Consider the following 27,957-nt stretch of genomic DNA (forward strand, 5'->3'; position numbering starts at 1 on the left):
TCCCATACTTCGAATTGATTCGTACTGTACGTCCTTCGAGTCTTATCAATTATGTGCTGGTTGTGCGTATGTGCGGACGATACTCTTTAAATTCGTCACTTTCTTATCAGATTTTGTATTTTCTTTTTACTTTTAGCCGTGACGAGATGTGAATCAAACAATCATGCAATGTGTCCGATCGTAGCCAGATTTATGATTTAATTATTTGCCGTTTGATTACAACTGGTGGGGGCGAACTTAGTATCGCCATATCGTCGCTGCGCTGTCATTTCGCAGATCAGAAATCTCGCTTGAGACCCGTAACCTGGCCGAATGGTCGGATTCCACACCGGGTCAACTCGGTTATGACTGTGAAATGGGTTCGTTACAGCCCGTCAAACGCCGCCCAGTCAGAAATATGAAGCCATTTCAATCCTTGATACAGCATGAAAGATGTGAGTGTCCATATATTTGATATGAGAGAAAATTCGCGCTGCGAGGAACTAAGAAGCATTGGGTCTCAGTGTATACTCGATACTCGATAGCTCTATCATTGGGCAAAGACATATTTGTACTGTAAACTATCCAGTCTATTGGTGACCGGCCGACGTCATGCCTGTCACCGCCCGAAGTCCGATCATTTTATTGAGGGCAGGGCTCCGATCCTGCTTTCAGTTCGTTCCGCGTTCACAGCACATCTACTTTCCTCCCAGCTCCTTCAGGGCCTTCTGGTACATAGCACCGAGCATCTGAGCTCCCTCACCGTTGGCCTGCTCGTAGTTGGGCAGCTCGGCTTTCAGCTTGGTCAGCCAGGCTTGCACGTGCGGCCAGCGGGACATGTCAAGACCGCCGGCCTCCACACTGGAGACGTTGGCCAGCGTGGCCAGGTCGGCGATGGTCAAGTGCTCGCCGGCCAGGTACGTGGAGCGCGTCAGGAACGTTTCCAGTAGCGCCATGTTCTCCTCTAGCCGCGGCATGTTCGCCTGAGACATCTTCAGATCCTTTACTTTCCGGAACACCACTGGAAACTGTAAGGCGTCGCGACAGCGTTAGAACGGATGATGGCGATGGGTAGACGGCCAGTGATACGACACACGCTCCTCATGCATGTGGCGCTCAACCAGCGGCAAAACCCGTGGGCTTCTAAACGTTGAAATGATGCCGACAATATAAATCAATAAAAACTGCACGGTACCAAAACTGTAATCAACGCAACACCTAAAGGAGTTCACACGATGGTTTCTCAGTATTTAGGGCCTCGCGTTTCTTATAGAATTTTCGACATAGTCTCCCCACACTCAAACGCTCGTTAACATTTTCGTCGAGACTTTGACATGGTCTTATCTTACCATGATACCGCGAAGGCTGGCAAACAGCTGGGAGTCGAAGTAGAGTCTCTGGTCCACCAGAGCCCTGGCGGCCGGGTCGCGGGGGTACAGGCTCTGCAAGTTGGCAGGCGCGTACTGGTTCATCATGTAGGTGATGATCGCCTTACTGCCGGAACAAATGGGGTTGGAGGTTCGCTTCTTATCCATCTTGCTAGAATAGAACTTCTCTTTGTGCTATGTGCATATGATTGTCGCATCTGTCACTCGCTGTCACCTACCTGTCACCCACTGACAGCTCGCCGTCTGTCATGACAGGCACTGTGTGCGCCGGGTTCATCTTCAGGTACTCGGGAGTGCGGTTCCCTCCATTTGCCAGATCCACTATCTTGAGATTGTAGTCGAGTCCGATGGCTTTGGCCACCAGAAAGGCGGCCCGGCATGCCGGACTCGGCGTGATGGCATAAATGTCAATGCCCATCTTGCAGACTGCAGCGAGACGGGAAGTTTGGATTTCACATCAAAAGGAACGGCGAAACGTCGAGCAGCAATCCGTCTAACGATGTACACGTCGAAAGTCACAGTTGTTGTTTTAAAATACACATCGCTCTAGTAGATAAAAGCCAACTCTAAAGGATGAAAACGTACCTAATTTATATCTCCTGCCTGCAGCCCTTGATAATTCTAACTCATCTGCCGTCTAGTCACTAGTGAGTACCTAGATATTAGCCGTTTTCACGACAGCCATCTGATACACATTTGGTGCACATCTGGTACAGATTAGGTGCAGATTTGGTCAAATCAAGTTCAGTGTGTCTCTTAGCAGCTATCAGCTAGGATTGCACTAAGTGCTTATATGCCTGCTTTGCAATATTATCAGAGAGCATCATCGATTAAAACACTGAAATAAATTCATAAAATGAAGATATTTGCTGTAACAGAAATTAGGTGCAGATTTGGTCAAATCAGGTGCATTCGCTGGATAGCCCGTCGTGAAAACGGCTTATTGGATATCAAGAACACCTGGGGCCGTATTCACGTCGACTTCGTAGGTCGATTTTCCTTCGTAAGTATAATTTGGTATTCATGTCGACACTTCTTAAGTTTTTTTATCGACGGAGTTCACGTGAATGAAAAAAATTACTTAAGAAGTGGGTCAAACTTACGAAAATTCTTACGAAAATCATCGACGTGAATACGGCCCCTGATCTCGTGAAGACGGCTCCAACCATTCGCACAGTTAGGTAACGCTGCCGACTGTCTCACCTCTGGTGAATGTCACCGGTCCGGTGCACCTGGTCTACCTCCTCCTACAGACTGCTGGTGGAGACTGGCGCCGGGTCAGCCTCTTCACAGCCCGGCCTTGAGCGGCCAGGCATAGTCAGAATCTGCCGTCTCAGGGTGACCATGCAGGAAATGCCGAATGGAGAATAGAGATGTCAGTCGAATACGGAATTTTTGTTATTGCAATGCGAAAAAGTGGACTCATATTTAGAGTTCGAACTAAACTAAGCCTATTTTATATTGTTGATTTCATGAACTCACTTTATTCCATAAAATGTTTTGTTGTCGGCAATAAAGCTGTTTCCTGATTCTGAACAGCAGTTTTGTTGTATGTATTGTTCAATGTTCATTGTTTTGGATATGTATTTGGTTTGGTTTCGGCTTCTCAATATCGTAAAATTGGCACCACCATCACTTGCCGAATATCGTCGGCAAGTGACCGTCCTCTCGACCCCGGCGGCTGCCTCCCCGGCTGGTCTGTCAGAGCGAACCGACGACGCTCCACTCGCATATGCTGAATGCTGAGGTCGGGCACCCGCGCCGCACCGCGCCGTCTAGCCCGGCAGATTACATAATAAATTCCTGAACGGCTGCATAGAGAATTTTCAAGCCTCCTCCTCTCGTTTTCTGAAATAGTTAACAAGTTCCATGCTCGCTTCATTCCTTTTGTTAGATCAATTTGATACCGTGTTGAAAATAAAAATGCGTAAGCGCAGCTATTTTAAGTCGATCGGAAAGAACAAAAGTGACGTGACGTTCGATTAATTTCTTATGAAAAAATAAAGCTCTGTGAAACGCATTTTCTCTTACAGAAATATGCCGATTCTATTGGCGCTTATCATACTCAAAAGTTGGCTTTGACCTGACCGTTATCTCACCATCAAAATAACCAATGCTTAAAACTGTCTTGTGTCGAATGAAAGTTATTATGGTCGGGTATACTATAGCAAAATTGATCGGAGGCCAGTTTTACCAACAGAAAAATAGCCGCCTGCCGGAGTTTTTTGCCCAAAGACCGCTTCACATACGGAGCGTAAACGCGATGGCCACGTAAGCGGATTACACTCGGTATGTGAAGCGGTCCGTCTTTGACTCTTTAGGCAAACAATTCCGGCAGGGGCTATTTTTCTGTCGGTAAAACTGGCCTCAGAACCCCTGTTTCATTTAAATGCGTGTTTCTAATTGTTAAGCGTGTTTTAAAAGGACATTTTCGTGCCCTGTGTCACCTACCTGTGACATATCTAGCATGACTTATATGCAATGTCTGTAAACCGGTTTCCCATTTAAAACCGCCCTGGCAGGGCATTTTTCATAACACGGCCTGGCAGGGGGGGGGGTCGATGCGACCCCCTGACCCCCCCCCCTCGCGACTGGCTCCTATGGTACCTAGAAACACAAAATTTGGTGGGTAGGTGGCCCTCCCCCCCCCCCCCCAGGAGTTCTCTCCCCTGTGCAAATTTGGTTGCTCTAGGTCAATATTTAGGGGAATTTTGGGGGTATATGTAAATGTTAAAATTTCGCTAAAACAGGTTAACCCGCGCACCGACGTGGGGCGGATATCCGCCCCCCCCCCCTAAGGGTTTTCGCGAATAGCGGGAAAATTGCGGCGCGTAGTGGCGCGAAATTCGATACGACTATTCTCTCATCAATTTTACACATGGTGTGCAAGTTAAACCTCCTAACTGTTAAGGTCAGGTCACCAGGTCACTTTGAATGACCCAACCTCAAGTCACTTTTTTTGCAACTTTGTCACCGTGCCAGAGCTACAGTAGATGTCGGAGGCCTTTGAAAGTCACAGGAAGTTATAAGGTCATTATTAGCTACAATATTTATGTCTCGGAATTTTGATTTTGACCTAAGGTCAGGTCAATTTCTCGACCTCTCCATTATAAGTCAATGGGGGAAAATCAACTCCCTGTTTTTATCACTAAAACGGGTCGAAATGGCCCCATATACCATACATGACTTCATATACGATCAACCTTCACTACCTTGAGGTCTGTTTTGCTGTTGGGCAGCTGTAAGGTCATGTGACGTCATCAAAGGTCACCAAAGGTTTTTGCCAATAACTCCGTACAGGAACAAGATACAGCCGCGCGGATGGTCTCATTGTGTTCAGCTCGTCAAGACGCATCGAATGATATGCATGATGACCTCGAGGTCACGTGACCTGAGGTCAACCTATGACCTTGACCTTTCGAAGTCAATATATATCATTCAATGCGGATTGACGAGAAGATCACGATGATGCCCTTAGTTTGTTCCTATCTTGACTAATTCGAAAGTTATTGGAGAAAAACTCTCTCCATATCTAGCGCCGCCATTTTGATTTTTTGACCCCTGTGACGTCATCTTTGACCTGACCTGAAAATGACCTTAGTAAAAATTGTAGACCTTGTCCGTGCGTATCTGATGTCGTTAAGTTGGCGCAGACCCCCGTCGGTGCGCGGGTTAAAAGTTTTTCGCTTTTGATCCCATTAATATAGAGCAAAAACAAAAGCACCAGTGAACTCAGCACGTCAAGGTGCGTCGATTGATAGGTACACTTTTTTCTTGTTGAAGTGTACTCTAAAAGTTAGGCACAGCTTAAGTAAAACTTAAGTCTTAAGAATGTCCGGTACTTAAAGTTGTATATCATTCGACTCAGCTGTTCAAGAGGAACAAAATGATACCATTTTGAAAGCAGCTCTATCTTTATTATGTGACAAGTTATTGGCACAAAGACCAATAACTACTACGAATGTACACTACATGTAGAGAATCCACACTACAATGTACAGACGAGCATCGGTTCGTAGTATATATCATATATTTGGCGCATTTGGATGGGCAAAGGCATATTTGTACTGTCAACTATCGTCTATTCAGCTTATTGTTGATCGGCCCAAGTCACGCCTGTGAGCGACAGATAACCGATGTTTTCTGAAGAACATTACAGGCGAAACCAAGAGCATGTCCGCCTTTTCAATAGTGTTTTTCGCGATCACAACACCCCTACTTTCCTCCCAGCTCCTTGAGGGCATTCTTGTACATGGCGCCCATCATCTGAGCTCCCTCGCCGTTGGCCTGCTCGTAGTAGGGCAGCTCGGCCTTCAGCTTGGCCAGCCAGGCTTGCACGTGCGGCCAGCGGGACATGTCGAGACCGCCGGTCTCCACGCTGGAGACGTTGGACAGCATGGCCAGGTCGGCGATGGTCAAGTGCTCGCCGGCTAGGTACGTGGAGCGCGTCAGAAACGTCTCCAGTAGCGCCATGTTCTCGTCCACCCGCGGCATGTTCGCTTGCGACTGCTTCAGGTCCTTCATGAACACCAGAGGAAACTGGAATAGGGGCGCAGTGACAGCGTTAGAACAGATGATGGCGATGGGTAGACAGTGAGCGATGTGAGCAATAACAACAATGATGGATTTGCAGCGCCGTTGACCGAAGAAATCAATCAATCAGCGCTTCACCACAGCTCGTAAGGTGACAGTGTGTCAACCAACTAAATTCCTTGGCAGCAAAGTCAACATTTTGATATGCATGTGTATTATATTATGTGTATTTAAACGTGACAAAAAGTTGTGATCCAAGTTATTGTCAAAGAGTGGCTGTCCAAAAATGGTGTTGTTCAAACGGTCCAAACGGTAGGTACAGCACGCCTTTCGATCAAGTTCGTGTTCCGCTTTCCGCATAGGGCAGTGTCTATTTACTTTGCATTACCCTGTTAGCATTTTGCTTGGGGATCGGTTGGAGAACATCAGGGCATAATTGGGATTTTCGGCACATTCTCCTACCTGGCTGGGGAGTGCTTAGAAAATCCCGTTGCTTTTTCAAATAGCTTTGTTGGATCCGTGGTGGCTGGGATACTCGAGTTCGACAGGTTCCCCAGTTTGAGGTAAGTCAGAACGTTTAGAGCTTTCCTCAGGCTTGGGGACGATTAGGGATATTCCGACTCCAAGCGACCGATTGGCTAAAACCTGGAATATTTTTGTTGGGATTGTGCTTTTTTACCGTGTTGTGGTGTCATTGGAAGCTCGCAGATAGCGCTGGATATCCCTAACAATCGGTTGGGGAACGCCTGATAATCGTTCTAGAAACGATTGGGATATATCACACAATACTTAGGTCTCAATTCCCCAGATAAAGACGGAGATTTCTCGGGCGGCCACAAGGTGAAACCATTAGGTATCCCTCTGGGGATCGGCGCGAAATGGCTGACAAGGCAATAGCATGAAGCGTTATAGTTCTCTCCACAATGGACTTATTAAACTCACCACGATGCCGCGAAGGCTGGCAAACAGCTGGGAGTCGAAGTAGAGTCTCTGGTCCACCAGAGCCCTGGCGGCCGGGTCGCGGGGGTACAGGCTCTGCAAGTTGGCAGGCGCGTACTGGTTCATCATGTAGGTGATGATCGCCTTGCTGCCGGAACAAATATAGGGGTGGCTGAGTGTCTTGGACAATAAGAATGTTAAGCTAAATTTGTGGAACCTTTTTCGGCATTTTCTGCTTAAAAGCAACGGAACGTAACAACTGCATGCATAACAATTTCTTATCACAGGCATGCAGGCACGATTATATTGTGAAATGGTGATATCGATTTAGGCACCAACTACGCATTACTTTTACTTAGTCTTTTCTCCTCCATATACCGATCCCACCACCTACTCGGAATTTGTTAAAATGGCCCAGCCTTTCGCGAATGGGATTGCAGATTGATTTGGTCTGAAGCTTGTATAGGCACCTCGCTCAGCCTAAAAGTTTCCCAGATATCGTAACCTGCCCTGCACGGCCTGCGCAGGACCCCGGAGGGTTCCGAATGGGTCCCTATTGCACCAAGAGCGTCCTGTGACCTTTTGCTTTTTAAGTTGGGAGTTGTTCGGAGCTTCCCAGTCAGCGGTAAAGAATGGTGAGCCGAAATATCACGTCTCCCTAAATGCAGGTCCGTAATAGGCTGGGATATTTCGAATGTAATCTTCCCGCTATGGAAAGCTGGGATTTCCGGAGCTTATCCCGGCCTCCCCTGACCGTATTACCGGCAAAGTGCCGGCTGGCTTTATGCCTAGCCTGTCACTCATTTTATTTCTATATGCCTATCTAATTATTGTTTTATATACTTGCATCCTTGTCACCTACCTGTCACCTATTGATAGTTCACCGTCCGTCATGACAGGCACGGTGTGTGCCGGGTTCATCTTCAGGAACTCAGGAGTCCGGTTCTCCCCCTTCTCCATGTCTACGATCTTGAGGTTATAGTCCAGGCCGATGGCTTTAGCCACCAGAAAGACGGCCCGGCATGGCGGGCTCGGCTTGATGGCGTAAATGTCAATGCCCATCTTGTAAACTGCGGCAAAACGGGAAGTGAAGATTCAATAGCCGTTTTCACGACGGACTATCTGACGAATGCAACTAATTTGACAAAATCTGCACCAAATCTCTGTAACAATAGATACCTATCTTCATAACATGAATTTACTTCAGTGTTTTAATCGAAAATAAAGTCTGATAATTTGAAAAATTATGTATACAAGCATCTGTGCAGCGCAAACTGAGCACACTCAACCTAATTTGACCAAATCTGCACCAAAGCTCTGCACCAACTGTGTACCATGAGATTGCCGTCGTGAAAACGGCTAATAAGAGGTCAAAGGGAACGGCAAAAAGTCGCAGGTAGCCCGTTTAACGGTGTAAGTAGGAATGTTGCACTGCGTTGGGCGCCTACACGTCAACACTCACAGTGGTTGCAGTAAGGTAACGCTTCCGACGGACTCACCTCTGCTGCGAACGTGAACTGTCTGGTGCGCCTGGCCCACCTCTGCAGACTGCTGGCGAGACGGGCGCACCGCCTCGTCCCGATCTCTGCCCAGGCCGGCCTTGAGGGCCAAGTAGTCAGAATCTGCCCTCTCAGCGTGACTATGGGAAACGCGAGTCGAGGATGAAGATGACATTCGGATGCATACTGTATGGCATGTATGCCATTACGAGACAAACGTGCATTTATGTTTGATCATGTTTTAGCTAATGGTTCTTTTCATATTGCTGATTTCATTAACCCATTGTAGGTATTTCATAATGCTCTGAACTTGGCAATAAGACTGCTTACTACCAATTTTGTTATCTGCCTTGTTCAAGGCTCATTGTTGGTACAGGGTATTCGTGAAAATGTCTTTTTTTTGCTTTGTAGGAAAATTGGTTCAACAAACGTGCATGTTCAACAAACGTGCTAACAAACGTGCATGCAATATTATATCATGCCTCAAACGTGCATGTATGCTCATTTGAAAGAGCACATTTTCAAGTTGTATTTCAAGTGTATTTTAATTGTTTATTCTAAAAAAAATTCCTGCCTTGTATAGAGCAAAAACAAAAAATGGCCGTAAAATGGCTCCAAAGTTAAGGTGTTCGTCTTACCCCATTTTCCCCTATACCAAAAAGTTAGTAACCGATTGGCATCTCTATTTTCGATTAAAACGCTGAAATAAATTCACGATATGAAGATATTCATTGTAACTGAGATTTGGTGTAAATTTGGTCAACTTTGGTGCATTCGCCAGGTAACCCGTTATGAAAACGGCTGTTATGAACTGCATGCAAGCCAGTTTCCCATTCAGTTCGTGCTGCAGACATAAACTGATTTTAACCCGCGCCCCACTGGGGTCTGCGTATAACGCGCCCTACGTGGGGGGGGGGGAGCTCTTCATAGCCCCCTACTAACTCCGAAACTACTGGGCCGATCGTCAAAACTCAACGGCGTCTGATAACCGCGGAAAAACTGTCGAGCGAACCCTAATTTCATTGACCACGAAGTCACCGATGACGTCACAGGTCAGGTCAAAGTAAAAATTATTAGCATTTTGGTTTGCTCACATTTTGGGCTCTGGCCGCCGTCTTACAAGTCAAATCAGGCTCATTTTTGGTTTACACACTCATGAATAGATGCTTTAGATGCCCTGAGGGTATCCAACTTGTACTTTGATTTTCAGGTCAGGGTCAGGTCATCACAGGTCACGGAAATATTATATCATGCCTCGGTCAGGTGACAGATGGTTTATTGTCTATTTAGGCATTTAGGCCATATATTTCGACTTTGATGTCGTTTGTGTCATTCGAGGTCATTTTGAGTTGAATTTAGCTTAGGTCAGGTCACTTTCAGGTCAAAAAAGGTCAAATTTTGAGGTTGGAATTTTTCAACACAAAAGGTGTCTATTGGATGCAGTTTGAGCCAAGGAACACGATGGTGCTATTTATTTTGGTGTACGATGTCAAAAACGTACTGAAAAATTGATTTGAAAAATGTAAATTGTTAATTGTTCTGCAATAATGCGTATAACTTTGCCATTTTTGAAGATATTTAGCTAAAACTTGCTAGAGTAAGTCATAAGCATGTGTTCTATCACATATATTCCGTTTTTTCGAAAAGGCAAAAAGTGTTTGAAAAAAATAATAAGTATATATTTTGAATTTTATTACAAATAATTTTCAAAATTTTCAAAATTTTGAAAATTCGAGATAGTAGTTTGATAGCACAGTCTATTCTGAGTCCACTCATACAAAAAAATTGGATCTAGCTTAAAAACTGAGCTCTTGGGAGCGATTGCCGTGGTTCAACGTTTTGCGTCGAAATCGGGCGAACATGACGTCACTCTAACGTCATTTTCGGCCGACCTATCAGAGCTACGAAGTTCATATTTTGGCACAGGGTGTCACATTGATGCAGCCGAAGGTACTGAAAGTTTGGCGTCGATACGTCAAGTGGTTTGGAAGTTATTGCAGAAAAACGGGAGGGGGCTATGAATAGCCCCCCCCCCCCCTGTTGGGCGCGGATTAACTACACCCTCCTCTTGGAGCAGAGCTGCGATTCTTGTATGCCTCGGTGAGTTCCGACCCTTTGGGAAATGATTGATACAGCGTGAAGATACCAGTGTCCATTTATTTGGCGATGAAAGTAACTCACACTTCATTGTACAAACGATCATCAATTATTGGTAGGCATATATTGCCTTATTGGCGCACTTCAATTGGCAAGGATACATTTGTACTGTCACTACTGTCAACTACCTAGCTTTTTGTTGAGCGGCCTAAGCCATGCCTGTTGACGGATAATTGCTGATTATTTTATGGAGACCATAAGAGGCAAACACAAGAGCATGCCTGCCCTTCCGATAGTCCTTTCAGCGATCACACCACATCTACTTTCCTCCCAGATCCTTCAGTATCCTTTGGTAAATGGCACCGAGCATCTGAGCTCCCTCGCCGTTGGCCTGCTCGTAGTAGGGCAGCTCGGCCTTCAGCTTGGCCAGCCATGCCTGCACGTGCGGCCAGCGGGACATGTCAATTCCGCAGGCCTCCATGCTAGAAACGTTGGCCAGCGTGGCCAGGTCGGCGATGGTCAAGTGCTCGCCGGCCAGGTACGTGGAGCGCGTCAGGAACGTCTCCAGTAGCGCCATGTTCTCCTCTAGCCGCGGCATGTTCGCCTGCGACTGCTTCAGGTCCTTCAGGTACAGCAGAGGAAACTGAAATAGGGACGCAGCAGGGGCGTCAAAGAGGGTCATGCTGAAGCGCCGGGCTGCTCGTGAAATAAATGGCTGCGCCTTATCGCAACTTGCAAGTCGAAGCAGTTGCTAACTCAAATGATAAGAAGCGAAGCCCTAACATTCGGGAGTTATGCATGTGTGTAAATTATGCGTTGTAAAAAGTTGTAGGTATTGTCCGAACAGCACATCAAGCTCTCTTTAAATCAAAATCGTTTTTCGCTTCCTGCATGCTTGCATGCATGTTGAAGCATTTACTTTGTATTACCCATGGTCAGCATTTCTCTTGGGGATCAGTAGGGAAATATTGAGCAGGAATTGCTATTTTTTAGGCATTTCCAGACTCCCGTACCTTGATGGGGGAATGCTAAAACATCCGATGCTCCCCTTCCCGATGGTCTGATGCAAGCACATCCTAATGCTTCGTTGCTTTTATTGGAGACCGAGATACTCTGGTTTTCCCAGGCTCCCCCCGTTTGGGGAAAGTTGAGAGGCTCAGCGGTTTCTCAGTTATTAGATCGTGCTACTCATTTTGCTCTGACATCATGTAGAGCCTAAAGCCTGAAATATACTCTTTCCGCAGTGAGGAAATCGCATGCGAGAGCCTATTAAAATAGCCCGGAGAACGACCGCTCCGGTTGTTTTTCAATAGAAAAACACAATTCTAACGAATTGTGTTTGTCTAATGAAACAACAACCTGCGGTTACATGGAAGCACGCTCGCATCAATCGCACGCATCTCCCGGATGCGATTGCTGCGGGAAGAACTATAATGTATTTGAATAGGCTCTCGCATGCGATTTCCTGAGTGCGGAAAGAGTCTGTTTCAGCCTTAAGGAGTGCGTGCGATATTCCAACACCACTTGGGGAAATCATAGGATATCTTGGTTGGGATCGTGCTTTTTTACTATGCCGTAGTATTCATTGGAAGCTTGAGAAACGCACGGGAAGTGCCTACTTAACAGTTGGGAAGAGCCAACTAGGTAATAGTTAGTTTTAGGAACGATTGGGAGAGATCAGCCAAATTGTTTGATCCCAAATCCCAAGCCAAGGGCAGGGATTTCTCGGGCAGTCACATTGGGAAACCCTTGGATATTCCACTGGGGATCGCTGCGAAATTGCTGACAATGCAATTTCGCAGCGATTCCTGGTGGGATATCCAAGGGTTTCCCAATGTGGCTGCCCGGGAAATCCCTGACAGTGCAATAGCATAAATCGGCTATTTTCCCATAAACTGGAATTAGGAGACTTACCACGATACCGCGAAGGGTGGAGAACAGTTGGGAGTCAAAGTAGAGTCTCTGATCTACCAAGGCCCTGGCGGCCGGGTCGCGGGGGTACAGGCTCTGCAAGTTGGCAGGCGCGTACTGGTTCATCATGTAGGTGATGATCGCCTTGCTGCCGGAACAAATAGAGGCGGTTGAGTGTCTTTGCAATAAAAACATTAATGAAAAAACATATATATATATTCATTTTAAAAAAATCTGTGGAGCCTTCTTTCTGCAGTTGCTGTTCAAAGCGAAATCTGAAGTGCAACAACTAACAACTCTACCTAATTCTACGGATATACCTACAGGCACATTTATATTATATTGTGCCCTAGACATACCAATGTGTGTACAATTTGAAGCCAACTGGCATTATAAAGTTAATTCCTCAGTTATATTTATGCATTGACAGACCAAAACGCGTTTCGAATAAATTGTCTTCAGTTGGTCTGTATATACAGACCAACTGAATATGTCTAGGCAGGTTCGAAATCGATTGGGGAATTCTGAACGTAATCGACGTTGGGAAAAGTTGGGATATGCAAGGCTTATCCCGAATTTCCCCAACCAAACCGTATTGCACCTAAACCGTAAGCTAGATTTATTCATATTCACGCCTCTCATTTCTGTTTCAATTACATCGAATCGTTACATCTGTCCTGTCACTGTCAGGTACCTACCTGTCACCTATTGACAGCTCTCCGTCCGTCATGACAGGCACGGTGTGTGCCGGGTTCATCTTCAGGAACTCGGGAGTGCGGTTCTCCCCCTTCTCCAAGCTCACGATCTTGAGGTTGTAGTCCAGGCCGATGGCCTTGGCCACCAGAAAGGCGGCCCGGCAAGGCGGGCTCGGCTTGATGGCGTAAATGTCAATGCCCATCTTGGAAACTGCAAAAAAAAAAACGAGGATGCTGGATGTAGGTAAGTACATACATACGTAGGTACGAATAGTTCTTAGTGAACATGCTGGAAAGCAGCTAACGTGGTACGGTTTACAAAACATTTTGTTAAAAAAAAATGAAACGTACCTTGAGTTTTACGAAGCTTAAAAATGGCCAATGAAAGCCTTGTACTCTATGACTTTGTTTGTTTAGATAGGTACTGTTACTTTGTCTGAAGGTATTGGCCCTGCCAATGATCTCCGCACTTGGTCGTGTACAGCTTCCAACACACAAGCACTGCAGCCTGCTCAGTGCTCACCTCTGGTGCACTGGTAGGTAGGGGAGAGTGGGGAAAGATGCCCAGGGTTTTGCTATGTCATATGTTATTCGAAAATGACGATCGGAAAGCAAAAACTTGGAGTTTCAACGGAAGCCGACATCATTTTTCTCGAAAAATATCACGCTTTCGTGCCTGAAATATGATAACTTTTTTTTGCTATTAAGCATTTTCCTGAAGAAGTGAAAGGGGGCATCTTACCCCACAGGGTGGGAAAGACGCCCCCTGGGGTTGGGGAAGATGCCCCCCTGCACTATAAGTGACAAATGGGCACGTGCATCGCCTGAACGAATCAGTAGTCCCTTCGAGCCTGCAGTAGACACCAAACGTCATCGTAAGGGCCATCAAAAGTAGTCGTAAGGGGCTTCAGAGGTCATCGTTAGGGCCATCATAGTCCAGCGCGGCCAAACAAGCCTCCGTGGTGGCGTTCGGAGACCACTGTGGGGCCCTTATAGGTCTTCATGATTCTTAACCCGCGCCCTGCTGGGGGTCCTGGATTTCCACGCCCTGCTGGGGGGGGGGTGTTTGAACACCCCCCCTTGTAACTCGGCTCCTGGGCCACGTAGCGATACGCGGAAGGCGGCGTTCGAAAGAGCGTAAAAAATAATGACGAAATCACTTCGGTCAATTTTTTGGTCAGGTCAAAGGTCAGGTCACCAGAGGTCATTGAAGGCAAAATTTCACCGATTTCCAGGTCGAATGTCGAAAATTTCCAAGAAGCTAACGCATAACTCGGGAACCAATAGAGCTACAGCGCCGCGGAAAAGTGCATTCGATAGCCCTATTAACGCCCTTTCTGAGTAATTCTCTCAGATTTGACCTAACGTCAACGGTTTTGCCTGCAGGGGGCAAAAACTGCAAAAATAGCCGATTTTTTCGGAAACAGTTTTTCTGCAATAACTTTTGACCCAAGCCTTGTACGAGCTTACTTTTACCGGCATCGTGTTCCTCACGTCAAGACGCATCGAATGAACTATAACTTGACCTTGAAAGGTCAACTTGAAAATTTGACCTCAGGTCAAGGTCATGACCTGACCGGAAAGGGTCATGTTGCATATCAGTCGATCCGTATCGTCGAGCTGAACACATCTAAGGCGTTTTCATCGCTCTAGCATGCCTCTATCAAAAGTTATTTGCGAAAAACTGTTAGATACCATTCGTGACCTAAGATGACCTCAGGGCATAAACAAGGGTCACGGACGCCATTTTCATGTTCAGTGTGTCTAAACCACTTGTAATTCAGTTTTTGGCAGTGTTTATAATGTCTTTCGTCCAAAAGAGGCGCATTTCAATTTTCTCCCATTGACTTATAATGGGGAGGTCGCAAAATTGACCTGACCTTAGGTCATCGATATCAAAATTCTGAGATATACATTTTGTACATGCTATTCCTCTTACCAATCGCTGAAAGTTTCAAAGCGATCGGTCACTCGGTGTAGCTATGACAGACATTGAAACTTTTTATGAGGTGAGGTCACTTCAAGTGACCTGGTGACCTGACCTTGAATGACCTTGGTCTGAAATTTTCACAACATGTGTAGAATCGATGTATGATGAGGTGTACCAAAAACGGCGGCGCTCCGCGCCGCCGTTTTTGAGATATTCGCGAAAAACCACAAGGGGGGGGGGGTGTTCAAACACACACCCCCCAGCAGGGCGCGGGTTAAGGGCCCTCGAGCCCATCGTGGGAACCTCAGATGCCAGCGCGGCCCGTGGAGCCAACGTGGGAGCCCTCAAAGGATGTCGTGAGAGGCCCTGGAGCCAATAATGGGGCCCACAGAGGCCGTCGTGAGGGCTCTCAGAGTCAGATGCCGCCCAAGAAGTCGCTGTGTGGGCCGAGAGACCGGCATGGGGAGCACCCGACCGTACTGGACTCTCAATAGTCCCAGATCGGCTTTTGTCTCTCATCACAAGTATGTAATAGATGATTTGATGGGCTGCTTGAAGGACAGCCTACGGATTTAGGGGGGCGTCTTTCCCCATCAGGACAGGGGGCATCTTACCCCAAGGTACCGAAGTAACATTAAATCAGTACAATTTGTTAGCCATAAAACTACACCCTGAAACAAACTGTTTGGGACACAGTACATGCATGTTAATGTATCACGACTATAGCAAGGGACGCAAAAATTATCTACCTTCTTTGATATTTACAATGTTTTGACACCAAAATATTTTTTGAAAGCAGCAAATAAAAAACATACAATCACCAGCCAGCCGTTGCCCAACTCAGCTTCGCAAATTCATTTGTGCAGTTAACAAGACAGGCTTCCGCTTTACGCTAAGAACATTAATTTCCAGGTTCGATTCTTTGTTTCCCCGCTAGAGGGGGTGGGGCGTCTTTCCCACCCTGGGCATCTTACCCCACTCTCCCCTATTCCGTCCGGTGCGTGCGTCTGGTCCACTTCTACAGGCTGCAGACGGAGACTGGTGCGTCGCTCGGTCCCGATCTCACCCCAGGCTGGCCTTGAGCGGGCAGGTTATCTGCCGTATCGCGCGGTGGATAGGGAGTCGCGAACATGCAAGTCACGGCCAGTGACCGCCCTGCCGACCACGCAGTCGCCTCTGCACCGCCGTCTTCCGACACGGCTAATCTGTCAGACGGTACAACGGCGGTCCACTCGAGCTCAGAGGTAGACACCGCCGCACGGGCCCGACCGAAAAGTGACTGATTGCGTAATGTGACTATCGAGTGCTCTGCTGCATGTATACGGAGATGAAGTGCAGATAAGCGGTCGTTCCTTAGAATGGTCAGTATTTGCACGTGACTGAGCTGAACTAATGCGTGATGTAGGTTAGGTACACAGAAATAGTTAGACGGCCGTATTTATGCTGATAGTTAGCTACCTATCACTGTTTACATGGTATGGACCAGAATAATATACCATTACCTAAAAACTCAGCATTTTTTAAGTTCAATATTTTGGTTGTTTTGTGCTATCTAAAGTAAGATTCAGCATATGCTACCATATCTCCTCACACCTTTCATATCTGCATATCACCGATTCAATCAAAAGTAAGGAAGACACAACAAAATATATTCTTATATAGTTTCTCAGCAAAGATGGTTGAGTTGAGGCGCAGTCACTTACTCGATGGCAGCGAGCTTATGTTTTTGTAAATGAAATTAAGTTAACAGGCCAGCAAACTTGTCTTGTTAATACCTACCTAATGTTGAGTTTATATGTAAAATAAGATATCAGTGCCATTCCTTTTCTCCGATGTTATGAATTGACCGTTGAAAAGAATCAATCATCATAGTGCGCAAATCTCGCTATAAAACACTGTTATGCTGCTTGTCCGTTTAATATTTCACCACTAATTGTAAAACATCGCAGTTACCAGCACGGAACATAGTGCAGTGTGCACAGAGCGACACTGCCTTTTAGCTCCTTTGGTGCCAAATAAATGAGAAAATTATAAATATTTACGACTCAATGTGTAACTATCGTAGATCAATAAATATATCGCACCGTCCAAAGCCCAACAAGTTTCCTCAGTCCTCACAAAAGTGCTTCACTGTCAAGTGTCGATAATATATTATAATTAAAATGCAATGTTTTATGACATTGCGCTGGTCGTCAGTGCTGTCCGGCCAGCAGCAGCAGCTTCTGCAGCAGGAGGGTCACCCTCTGCGACCCGGCGGAGGGCCGGTGCCGGTACACACACCGCCAGTACACCAGTACGCCCGTCACCAGGAAGGCCAGCACGGCCAGGTGGTCCAGCCGCGGCCCGTTCACCAGCGGCACGGCCATCAGCAGCACGGCCATCACCAGCACCAGCCACGGCACGGCCGTCGGCGCGCGGAACGGGCGCGGCGCGTCCGGCCGCGTGCGCCGCATCACCAGCAGTGCCACCATCGCCAGCCCGTAGAAAATCCACACCGTGAGGCTGGCGAACGTGATCAGCTTCTCGAAGTCGCCGTACGCCAGCATGGCTGATGAGACGAGCGTGTTGAATATGATGGCTGGAGCTGGCGTACGACTGGTGGTCTGAAGGAGCGCCAGTGGTCGCGCGAGGTGACCAGCGCGAGCGGCCGTGAACGACAGACGACTGGAGGCCATGATGGTGCCGTTCAGGGTGCCGTACACGGAGAGCGCAACGCAGAGCGGGATCAGCAGGCCGGCAGCGCTGCCCAGCGCGTGCTCAGCGAACGCCACGGCCGCCGCGGGCGTGGCGATTACCTCATCTGGCGAGAGTACGGTCAAGTAAGCTGTGTTCACCAGCAGGTAACTGAAGGTCACCAGCGGAACGCCGATGAACAGCGCTCGCGGCATGTCGCGCACCGGATTCGACATCTCCTCTGTGAGGAAGTTGAGGTTATTCCAGCCCTCGTACGCCCACAGGCAGGTGTAGAAGGCGGCAGTCAGGTCTACGATGGATACTCTCTCGCTGGGCATGCCGGCGGTCAGGTGTCGCGTGCCGCCCCGGACGATGAAGTACACCCCGCCCGCCACGATACCGATCATCACCACCAGTTTGGCGGCGGCGAATAGGTTGTTGATGGTCGCCGTCAGCCGGACGCTGTAGCTGTTGATGAAGGCGGACAGCGTGTTGGCACAGAGGGCCACCAGCGCGATGGCCAGGACGGGCGGGCGGCACTCTGCGCCGAACCAGGGCTGCACGCAGTATTCGGCCACGGCCAGGCTCTGGATGGCCGTGTTGGCCGGCCGTGACACCAGACACGTCATCCACGCGTACAAGAAGGCCGGCAGAGGCCCGAGGAACTCATGCAGCGGCCCGAAGGCGTGCAGCATGGCGGCGAACTCTCCGCCGGCGCTGGGCACCACGCAGCTGAGCTCCACGTAGGCGACTCCGGCGAGCAGACAGAGCAGGCCGCAGCTGGCCCAGATCAGCAGGGCCGGGAGCAGCGCGCCACCCGACAGAGCCAGCACCGTGCCCGCCGACATGAAGATGCCCGAACCGATCATGGTGCTGGTCATAATGGCTGAAACGGAGACGAGTCCGAGGGTGCGTCGCAGACAGACCGGCCCCGGCGGCTCGTCAGCGGTGGTTGTTGAGCCATTGGCGGTGGCGGAGCCGCTGGTGCACAGCGGAGCCGAGCTCTCAGTCCGTGACGGGATGCTATGGCCGTTACAGTTTTCATTGGTCAAGCTGGTCATCTGCGCAGGGCTGAAGAGCGGAGCACCGTTTGGTGTTTCACTGTCGACGAACGCTGGGTTGTCCATTGTTGGAGTCTATTATCTTAACGGAAGATAGCTTATCTACAAAGTTTCTTCTTTAGGTTGCAGAATTCCTAGAATGGACGTACAACTCGCTGCCCTTCGCCGAAGAATCACTGTCGCAGCCTCACCTAGGCTCTCTGGCCCTCTCACTACCAGACACAAACCTCTCCGTGCCTGCACGGAGCGCTTTTACCCCTCGCCAGCCCGGAACCACATGGTCAACTGGTGCAAACTAGACTGGCGGCGTCACCAGAGCCTTCTGGGTGCCGCTGATACCGGAGCCTCTCCTGGTTCGCCGGCTCACCTGGGTGTGCGGACCCTCGGCCTGCGATCGTTCCCACCCGGACGTCCTGATCACGAACGACTTGTGCCCTGTAACCCACCCGAAACCGCTCTCACGTGCCTTCTGCAATTCGCCCGAGGGACTGAAATGCGAGCCTCAAACTTGCTATGGTTCATGAAGTCGGTCGGGGCATGAAGCTACGGTTAGAGCTGGTCGCAAGCCGGCGAATACCAGAAACGGAGATGCGATAAGGAATTTGCATTACTTAGCATTTGCCAGTTAAAAAAGAATACAATAGAGTGGATTCGGTACTCAGCGCCATTAGCGTGAGGACACTACTACCAAGCTATATGGTTTAACATGTTACTACATAATTACAACACATATTATTTGGCAAGAGCAGCAATAGGCATCATGACTCTTCGATGGGTTAGCCAATAAATGCTGGCTGTCTACAGGGCTCTGTCTTCGGACCACTACTCCCACTCATCATGCAATATGAAGCATCCAAACTAAGAAGTCCATAAATTGTCTTTCTTCCGAATTCAGTCTTATGCCATACTCCTAAAATGATTAATCCGTTTAGCCAGATGATCCCACAGTTTATGATGTAGGCAAATTCATTATTAGTTAATCATTTGGTAGTTATTTACAATAAATATATATGTGCTGTAGGCAGGGCTGCGGAGTCGGAGTCGGAGTCGGAGTCGGAGTCGGAGTCGGTCGGAGTCGACAGTTGTGACCGGAGTCGGAGTCGGAGTCGGAGTCGATTTTAGAAACCCGAGCCGGAGTCGGAGTCGGAGTCACCGAAAATCTGTCGACTCCGCAGCCCTGCTAGGTCTGCGGAGTCGGAGTCGGGAGTTGGAGTCGGTCGGAGTCGACAATTCTGCCCGGAGTCGGAGTCGGAGTCGGAGCTGGTTTTTGAAAGCCGGAGTGGGAGTCGGAGTCGGAGTCGCCGAAAATCCATGCGCAGCCCTGGCTGTAGGTACCATATATAAAATGAATCATGCTATATACGTGTGTACAGTGTAGGTACTAATATTTTCAATTTTGCAAAACAAGCAATTAAGCAAGTAGGTACATACGAAGCTGAAAGGATGTGTAGCTAATTTGGGAAACGTAAGGAACTATACGCTAGCTAAGCCCCTAAACCCCTCCGTCATCTAAACGCTGGTGCACTTTTATCTATTCTCTCGTGTCTTCGTCTTTGGGGAAAATTCTTGCGGTTGAATTGGTAGCTGTGACTATAATGAATTCGGCCATTTGCTATTTAGGTATATGTAGGTAGAAAACAGGAGAAAATTAGCTGGTATACAAAGTTTAAAGCGTGATAATCATAGCAATTCTTCGTTTTAACTAAGTACTAACGCACATACTGGTAAGTTCTTGAGACCTTATTGGTGCTTCCTTGGCGAAATGCTATCGATGACGGGAGCATTTTCAGTCAGCACAGCATTCAATCCGTCATTTTACTTGTCACGGCATTGGCCGCTCCCTTCCATATAGCTCCGTTCAATAGCAGGCGAGACAGCCCGAGTCAGGAGCGTGGGCGGCCCGCCGCCTCGTTCAGCCAAGGCCGCAGCTAGAGCGTTCGTTTGTATTTCTATTTCTGAAGTGCCAGTGACCAACAAAGTGCCACGTTGGCATGAGTCGCACCTAGCCAAGGTCGATTTCTGCATGTTCTGCGTGTTGTACCATAGAAAGCCTGTTGACGCAGCCGAGGGTCGCGGTCGCTGGGTAAACGTGGTGTCGACGACAAAGTCACGCGACATGACTCATGATGTGCATTGTGTATTTAAGAAGCGTTTGCGGTGACTGGCAGGACGAACCTAAACTTGTGGCTTGTTGACCGTCACAATATTGTTTCCGTCTTTAGTCATGCCTAGACGGCATACGCTTACCAGCCAGTGGCAAATAGGCACACAAACTTGCGATGGTCGACAGATGCTAGGCACGTCTTCACCACAGTCGCTGTAGCATAGTCATAGCCTGGGCGTAATGATGCCTAAGCAATTAATAATTAATCTCAAGGATCGCACGAGGTTAACACGCGCACCGACGGGGGGGGCGGATATCCGCCCCCCCCCTGAGGTTTTTCGCGAATAGCGGGAAAACCGCGGCGCGTAGCGCCGCGAAATTTGGTACGACTATTCCCCCATCAATTTTACACATGGTGTGCAAGTTTGAACCTCCTAACTTTAACCCTCGCGGGCCCGGGGGCGTTTTTCGCCCCCCTTGCGAATATTTGCGATAACTCCCGAACGCTTAGGGATAGGAAGGCGAAACTTTCAGTACCTTTTCTCCCATCAATTTGACATCTTCTGAAGTAAAAAGTTTGGACCTAGCCCCCTTGATGACGTCACAAGGTCCATTTTTCTAGACCCCTGCACGGCAAACTTCGGCGTCACAGACGCAAACTTCAAATAGCTGCTAAAAATAGAGTTTTAGAGATAAAGACAAATTACGAGCACGGCTGTGTAGCGTTTGACCTAGAGAAAAATAAAAAAAATAGTTTTGGTGACCTGAGGTCAGAGGTCAGGTCAACGACCCCGAAAAGTGGTTTTAGTTTTTCGCAAATAACTTCGACAAAAATGGTTCTAGAGCTACGGCAGTGGTACCATCGCATTCGCCTTGTCAAGCCGCGTCGAATGGTATATATTTTGTTCGGAAAAGGTCAAGTTTCATGTTGACCTCATGTGACCTCGAATGACCTCTGGTTGACCTTGACACATGAAAGGTCGTTTATGATGGATTTGTACCCGCTGATCACGAATCTGGCATCTATTTTCCTCTAAGCCTTCCTTTACAGCTTCCGGATGGCAAAATTGTCTTATTTATTATTAGGGGAAGGTGGGGTAAGACGGCCCAGCGGGGCAAGACGGACCACCAGCCCTCCCGGCTGAACCGCTGCTGGTATCTACTGCTTTATGCACTCACTATGTTTGTTTTCCTTCGTAACAATGGCCACCTTGAGCTCATGCTGCTAGGATGCATAGCTTTTGAGTTATTGAGAAAAATGTTGTTTTTCGTCAAACCGATCTAATATAAGAGGTCTACGGGTGGTTCAATTACGGCGCCTTTCTTGCATGATTAGTTTCTATTTTGCACTTAACTGTGAAGAACAAAGTTATAAACTTAGTTATAGTCACACTTTAGGAAAGGCAAGGTTTTGCAATGTTGGGCTATTTGACATATACGTCATGATAATGAAAGAATTTAGATTTGAGGTAAGACGGACCACTGTGGTCCATCTTACCCTGTGGTGGTCCATTGTACCCTGCATACCTATGGAAAGTTCTTTTCCAAAACATTGACACAAGTTTAAGTAAGCTAATTTTTCAGGAAGGAATCTTTGTTGCATGTGAGCCATGCATGCAAGTGCTCAGTTAGCATGCATTCATGCCAAACGACAATCAACACACATGTTCCCAGCTTTTAGCTGCACTTCCATCACACATGAGTAAAGAATAAAGGCTCATTTTGTTATTTTACCATTCTGGTTATTTTTTCTTACAAGAGTACAGAGCAGAAGTGTAACACACATGAACGGATAGCAGGCACTGCTGGGTGGTCCGTCTTACCCCACGTTTTTTCTTGTCTCAGTTTTTGACATGTCCCTCTTTAAGAGCATCCACCACCTAGATGTCTTTAATTTGAAATTTAGTCTTTACACATATCAACAGAGGAAGGATTGAACATTCCTAAGACTATAAATAATATGAATTACGAGAGCAGTGTAGCAAGATATGCGACCTCAAACCTTAGCTGGTCCGTCTTACCCCACCTTCCCCTACTAACTTGAATCAGTGAAATAGCCTCTAGCAGGGATACTCTTCTGTGACCTTGACCTTTGAGCAGCCTTGTATCGTAAGATGAACCACAAATAGGGAACTGATAAGCCTCAAAACATTTCAAAACATCTTGGAAGTTAGCACGCAAGATGTGCGAAAAAGTGCCAAGTTTGAGGTCAATTTTGAGCGTGACCTTGACCTTGACCTTTAATTTGGAACACATTTTCAGAATCCTCAGATTCTCTTCTTTCGTTTGACACCCAATTTTGCCGGTTTGATGCAGCCTGCCGTCCTCTAGAAGGCTTACTTTGAGATCACTACACATGTGCCGGCTTTGGCCTTTGACCTTGACCTCTGACCTTGAAAATTGACCTGAGGTCAAAAATTTTAGGTGCATTAGAATCGTCTCGTAAGGACCTTTCGTTTGGTATCGCTTTTGTTTCCGTAGCTCCCTTATTTACAGAGTTAGACAGGGGGGCGAAAAACGCCCCCCCCGGGCTGCGGTGGTTGGGATTACCCCCGGGCCCGGCCGGGTTAAAGGTCAGGTCACCAGGTCATTTTGAGTGACCCAACCTCAAGTCACTTTTTTGCAACTTTGCCACCGTGCCAGAGCTACAGTAGATGTCGGAGACCTTTGAAAGTCGCAGGATGTTATTGGTCATTAGTAGCTACAATATGTTTATCTCGGAATTTTGATATCGGTGACCTAAGGTCAGGTCAATTTCGCGACCTCTCCATTATAAGTCAATGGGGAAAAAAATCAACTCCCTGTTTTTACCACTAAAACGGGTCGGAATGGCCCCATATACCATACCTACATGACTTCATATACGATCAACCTTCACTACCTTGAGGTCTGTTTTGCTGTTGGGCAGCTGTAAGGTCATGTGACGTCATCAAAGGTCACCAGCGGTTTTTTACCAATAACTCCGTACAGGAACAAGATATAGCCGCGCAGATGGCCTCATTGTGTTCAGCTCGTCAAGACGCATCGAATGATATACATGATGACCTCGAGGTCACGTGACCTGAGGTCAACCTTTGACCTTGACCTTTCGAGGTCAACATATATATCATTCGATGCGGATTGACGAGAGGATCACGATAATGCCCTTAGTTTGTTCCTATCTTGACTAATTCGAAAGTTATTCGAGAAAAACTCTCCATATCTAGCGCCGCCATTTTGACTTTTTTGACCCCTGTGACGTCATCTTTGACCTGACCTGAAAATGACCTTTGTAAAAATTGTAGACCTTGGCCGTGCATATCCGATGCCGTTTACCGCTTGTCGCTATCTTGCTCCGTTCTCAAGATCTCAGGGGGGGGGGCGGTCATCCGCCCCCCCCCCCCCGTCGGTACGAAGTTGGCGCAGACCCTCGTCGGTGCGCGGGTTAAGACCAAAGAAATAACCAAAGCAAGCTGGTTCGCTGTGGTATACACCATTCATCGTTTAGTTATAGATTTATCGGCGACCATACTTTTTATCACTCAATCTCCTGTAGCCAATTTATCAGTGACCAAACCTTTTATCGTCAATAGCTCCAGTGCAGGCACATCACTTTCTTTTGACTGTGTCTAGGTGTGCCCATTTCCAGCATCACATCGAGCGCATATGTTTCTTTGAAGTCGTCCCTGCGACTCTGTTGTTATTGAACTGCAGCCATTGCCGCTCGGGTGACTCCGGACAATGAGGCTCATCATCGACAACAACGGAATTGGATCTTCGATCATAATCTGCTGTGCTGCCACAACTCTTGGAGGTCGCGATCCCTGCAGCTTTTCGGGCCAATTCACTGGTGCGAGATTCTTTAGATCCCGTGTAAGCAAGCTGTTATTGGTATTTGTCAGGGACTGTGCTTAGTCTATTAAATTTTGATAAACCTTTTACATCCGTTATGATATACGACCCCTGCCATCCATCACAACAAATGTTCATGTTTTACATGCAACACAATTATGAACCGCATGCTAGTGCTGCATGACAAATTGCGTTCCGGTAAAGCCGTTCTAATTTTAACGGTCTTGGTTGTACCATAGGCTTAACTAAGAGAGAGCGAGTCGTGTCGGTGGGACACTCGCTCAGCTCGCTCCGGAAGCGTCCACGAAGACGGAAGGAGTGGGCTTCTTTCTTCCGGCAGGCCGAGGCTGAACATTAAAGTGAGTAGCTACCGGCAAGAGTTAATAATTCTCCAACAGCCACCTTAAATTGTGGTACTTCATTCAACGTGATGTATTTAAATTTCATAATTTCCGCTGACCGCTAGAATTACCCCGCATTCCATCACCATGCATCCGGGTTTGTAAGACCACCCTCTTTACAGCCCGTTCGCTCACCATCATAACACATTCCGCACTCGGGAACAGCCCGGCAATGTATCGCAGCCGGCGGGCGGCGGCGGGCAGCCGCCGGGTCCGGCGGGCCTTTGTGCCCTCGGTGACAGCCGGAGCGGGCGCTGATGGGTTGACCTCTGCTGTGTGCCGGCTCCACTCCGATAGAGCGGACCGTCTGCCGGCGACAGGCCGCCGCCCGACCTCTCGCTCCGACGGCCGACCATGATCGCAGTCATCACTCACGACCGCCGACTGCCGGCCGGCCGGCCGGCTGCAGCGCGAGCGACCCCGTCGCCAGCGGCGAGCCCGACGGGCTGAGAGGCCCCCGGCGGGACGGCACGGTTGTCCATGGGTGGTCTGTACGGTAAACGGTCGGGTTTATTGTATTCTGGAATGTAGTCACACGCGCGCATCCTTCAGCGAAGACACGGGAGCGAAGTTTGTGTGACCACCCCGACCTTGACGGGTGACGTTCATGTGGCCAGTGATGAAAATTCGCTGACAGTCTCGTGCACTGATCTGAATTGACGATTTATTTACATACATGTGTCGTACAGTAAATGAATATCACATACATTCAGGATCATTGTCATCGCCGTCGTCAGCTTATTTTTTTTTTTCGAACTACTCCGCCACCCATTATTAGGTGACCAGGAGTGCCCCCACCCTCAGCCCAGCGACTCACAGCACCTTACGTTAACACCAGACAAAAATAAAAAAGGATAAGTCGCGGCACTCCCAGCTAGGAAAATTGAAAAAAAAAACAAAGTAAGCAAAAGAAGTGCGGGAACCGGTTAATAAATAAAGAGAGCCAAAGTAGTCATTGCTGAAAGCAGCGGATGACTTTTCTACTACATCTAAGAAAGAAGTCATTCATACATGCATACATAATTGGTTAGTAGAGTGCATTCAGCCTTTCACTCCTAGAAGAAAAATCAGCAAATGGCAATCCAGTGGGGAAACATTTCTGGTCAATTCGAGCGCAGGTCAACAGCCAGACTTTCTAGGGCCCACCAGCTAAGCAGGGCTTGTTGCTGATGGACCCCTTCAAGTCCGGCGTTCCATTTGAGTGGGGACGTATCTCCTGTGTTGATAATCACAAAGGTAGGTTACATTATCAACACATCATTGTCAGCCTAGCCCAATAATAAATGCACCAATATGTCCATTTATTATTGGGCCACTTGTCGAGATGTTAAGCACTTTGTATGAAAAGTACTAGGTAAGCGTGTGTATTACGCTATTTAGGTATGTATTGCTATTTATTATCATGTTCTTGTTGTTTTTTCTTATTGTAAGATTTAACATATTTTCATATTTATTTATAGGTATATTTACGAGGATACTTAGGGGAGAGCGGGGAGAGTTGTATCATGTCCAAGTTGTATCAGGGCGAATTGTGCCAAACTTATCCAATGGATGGCGCTCGCGACACGACCAGCCGACGAGGTTTTCCGGGCGCCATCTTTCCCTGTTCTGTCTTGTGGCTGAGTGGACGCGTCTCGAGGTGAGAGCCGATTTTATGTTTTTTTAATGTCATTCTAAAAAAACAAGTTGCAAGAAAATGTGTGTTCTGGGCATTTAGATGTGCACGAATTTGAAAGATCTCCGTAGCGGTGGTGAGGGTAGGTTCTAAGGCTGCGTGAGTGAAAACGGATTTCTCCAGCTGTCCGCTGTTTTTTTAGCACGAGGATGTTTTTTCCAAGATGGCGGCTAGGTACATGTTGTATCAGAGCCGGGTGGGGTATGTTGTAACATGTATGTATGTATGTATGTATGGGTATGTTGCTTTTGATCGCGAAAGCTAAGCCCTGGCTCGCGTTTGTAGGTAGCTAGTCAATGCTCGTTCCATTTCGGCACAATGTGTTGGCTTCTTTGCTCTTAACGGGCCACTTTTGCGTCTAGTCTGTTGATGTTTCGTTCGGATTGCATTGACCAAAGTTTGGTCTAATAAAGTGAAGCCTTTGAGCATACCTATACATTGTATTAACCCCATTTAATGTTGTTGTTATGTTCAAAACCAGTAGCAAGCACACTCCCTGAAACGTGAAATAGTGATACAAATTACCCCACCATGTGATACAACTCACCCAAGCCATGGGGCAAGTTGTATCAAAAACATTGTTCTATTCGGGAGACCGTAGAAGAAAAACTGGTAGAGGTAGCGGAAAAGTTACTTTGCACAAAAAAGCAGAAGAATCAAGGAAGCGGATGGTATGGAAATAATGAGTTTATCACGGATAGTTACGAGGTTATGGGTCTCGGAGTAAAAACTGATACAACCCACCCCACTCTCCCCTAGTACCCAGGATTACTTAACTAATACTTTTGCTAATACTTCACTTAAACTTTTGATAAGTACTTTTGCTTAGTACTCACTAAGTAAGATATTCTTTACATATTTTTTGAAAGTGTTTTTCGATTGAGGTACTTCTTCTAATAGAATATCCTTAGCTATTAAGTCATTCCAGAGTTTGGGTCCGATGCAAGGAAATGAGTAGAGCCTGTAATTTTTTGTTGAAAAAACAGGTTGAAAATGATGGATATTTCTTGTCTGATGGATAGGGTCAGTTGAAAGATGAAGTAATCGTCTTACAGAGACTGGTAATTCCTGCATTATGTACTTATGCATGATAAGCATTATTTGAAGTTTGGCTACGTCTTTAATTTTAAGAATACTATATTTTTTTAAATATTGGGGTAGCACTTTGTGGTGGGAAAATACCTTCAATTAGTCTCATGAACCTTTTTTGCAGAATTACCAGCCTTTGAAGGTGGTTTTCA

At 47.4% G+C, this 27,957-nt stretch overlaps 3 protein-coding genes across 6 annotated transcripts; all 3 read right to left on the minus strand.

Annotated features, from left to right (window-relative positions):
- Positions 1 to 428: 428 nt before the first annotated feature.
- LOC122379223 (protein URE2-like) lies at positions 429 to 8,533 on the minus strand. Its single transcript, XM_043361230.1, has 7 exons — positions 8,339 to 8,533; positions 7,702 to 7,909; positions 6,843 to 6,987; positions 5,585 to 5,906; positions 1,586 to 1,793; positions 1,329 to 1,473; positions 429 to 1,007 (listed from the first exon to the last, which is right to left on the minus strand). Exons 1-7 carry the CDS (start codon positions 8,511 to 8,513, stop codon positions 678 to 680), a joined length of 1,533 nt encoding a protein of 510 aa, XP_043217165.1. The 5' UTR covers positions 8,514 to 8,533; the 3' UTR covers positions 429 to 677.
- A 1,946-nt stretch (positions 8,534 to 10,479) lies between these two features.
- LOC122379198 (glutathione S-transferase 1-like) lies at positions 10,480 to 16,106 on the minus strand. Of its 4 annotated transcripts, none has more exons than XM_043361186.1 (5): positions 15,946 to 16,106; positions 13,565 to 13,574; positions 13,045 to 13,252; positions 12,350 to 12,494; positions 10,480 to 11,078 (listed from the first exon to the last, which is right to left on the minus strand). In XM_043361186.1, exons 3-5 carry the CDS (start codon positions 13,242 to 13,244, stop codon positions 10,755 to 10,757), a joined length of 669 nt encoding a protein of 222 aa, XP_043217121.1. In that variant the 5' UTR covers positions 13,245 to 13,252; positions 13,565 to 13,574; positions 15,946 to 16,106; the 3' UTR covers positions 10,480 to 10,754. The 4 variants fall into 4 exon arrangements, with proteins under 4 accessions (XP_043217121.1, XP_043217122.1, XP_043217120.1 ...); XM_043361187.1 differs by having other exon boundaries at positions 13,393 to 13,574; XM_043361185.1 differs by lacking the exon at positions 13,565 to 13,574.
- Positions 16,107 to 17,163: 1,057 nt separating this feature from the next.
- Positions 17,164 to 18,771, minus strand: LOC122379224 (b(0,+)-type amino acid transporter 1-like). The gene has a single exon (XM_043361231.1). The coding sequence runs from the start codon at positions 18,769 to 18,771 to the stop codon at positions 17,164 to 17,166; it is 1,608 nt and encodes a 535-aa protein (XP_043217166.1).
- Positions 18,772 to 27,957: the final 9,186 nt, after the last annotated feature.

The sequence above is a fragment of the Amphibalanus amphitrite genome, unplaced genomic scaffold (genome assembly GCF_019059575.1).
Source record: "Amphibalanus amphitrite isolate SeventyFive unplaced genomic scaffold, NRLGWU_Aamphi_draft 000073F_arrow, whole genome shotgun sequence".
Taxonomy (NCBI): Eukaryota; Metazoa; Arthropoda; class Thecostraca; order Balanomorpha; family Balanidae; genus Amphibalanus; species Amphibalanus amphitrite.

What these genes read in the sequence shown, in the direction of transcription:
- LOC122379223 (XM_043361230.1), bottom strand. Translation starts at nt 8,513, where the DNA reads ATGTCATCTTCATCCTCGACTCGCGTTTCCCATAGTCACGCTGAGAGG. An exon ending in CAAGGAGCTGGGAGGAAAGT is followed by an intron (nt 1,794 to 5,584) that starts AGGGGTGTTGTG and finishes GTCTCGCTGCAG; the next exon opens with TCTGCAAGATGGGCATTGAC. An exon ending in GAGCTGTCAGTGGGTGACAG is followed by an intron (nt 1,474 to 1,585) that starts GTAGGTGACAGC and finishes TTGTTCCGGCAG; the next exon opens with TAAGGCGATCATCACCTACA.
- LOC122379198 (XM_043361185.1), bottom strand. Translation starts at nt 13,244, where the DNA reads ATGGGCATTGACATTTACGCCATCAAGCCGAGCCCGCCTTGCCGGGCC. An exon ending in GAGCTGTCAATAGGTGACAG is followed by an intron (nt 12,495 to 13,044) that starts GTAGGTACCTGA and finishes TTGTTCCGGCAG; the next exon opens with CAAGGCGATCATCACCTACA. An exon ending in CCACCCTTCGCGGTATCGTG is followed by an intron (nt 11,079 to 12,349) that starts GTAAGTCTCCTA and finishes TCCCTATTTCAG; the next exon opens with TTTCCTCTGCTGTACCTGAA.
- LOC122379224 (XM_043361231.1), bottom strand. Translation starts at nt 18,771, where the DNA reads ATGGACAACCCAGCGTTCGTCGACAGTGAAACACCAAACGGTGCTCCG.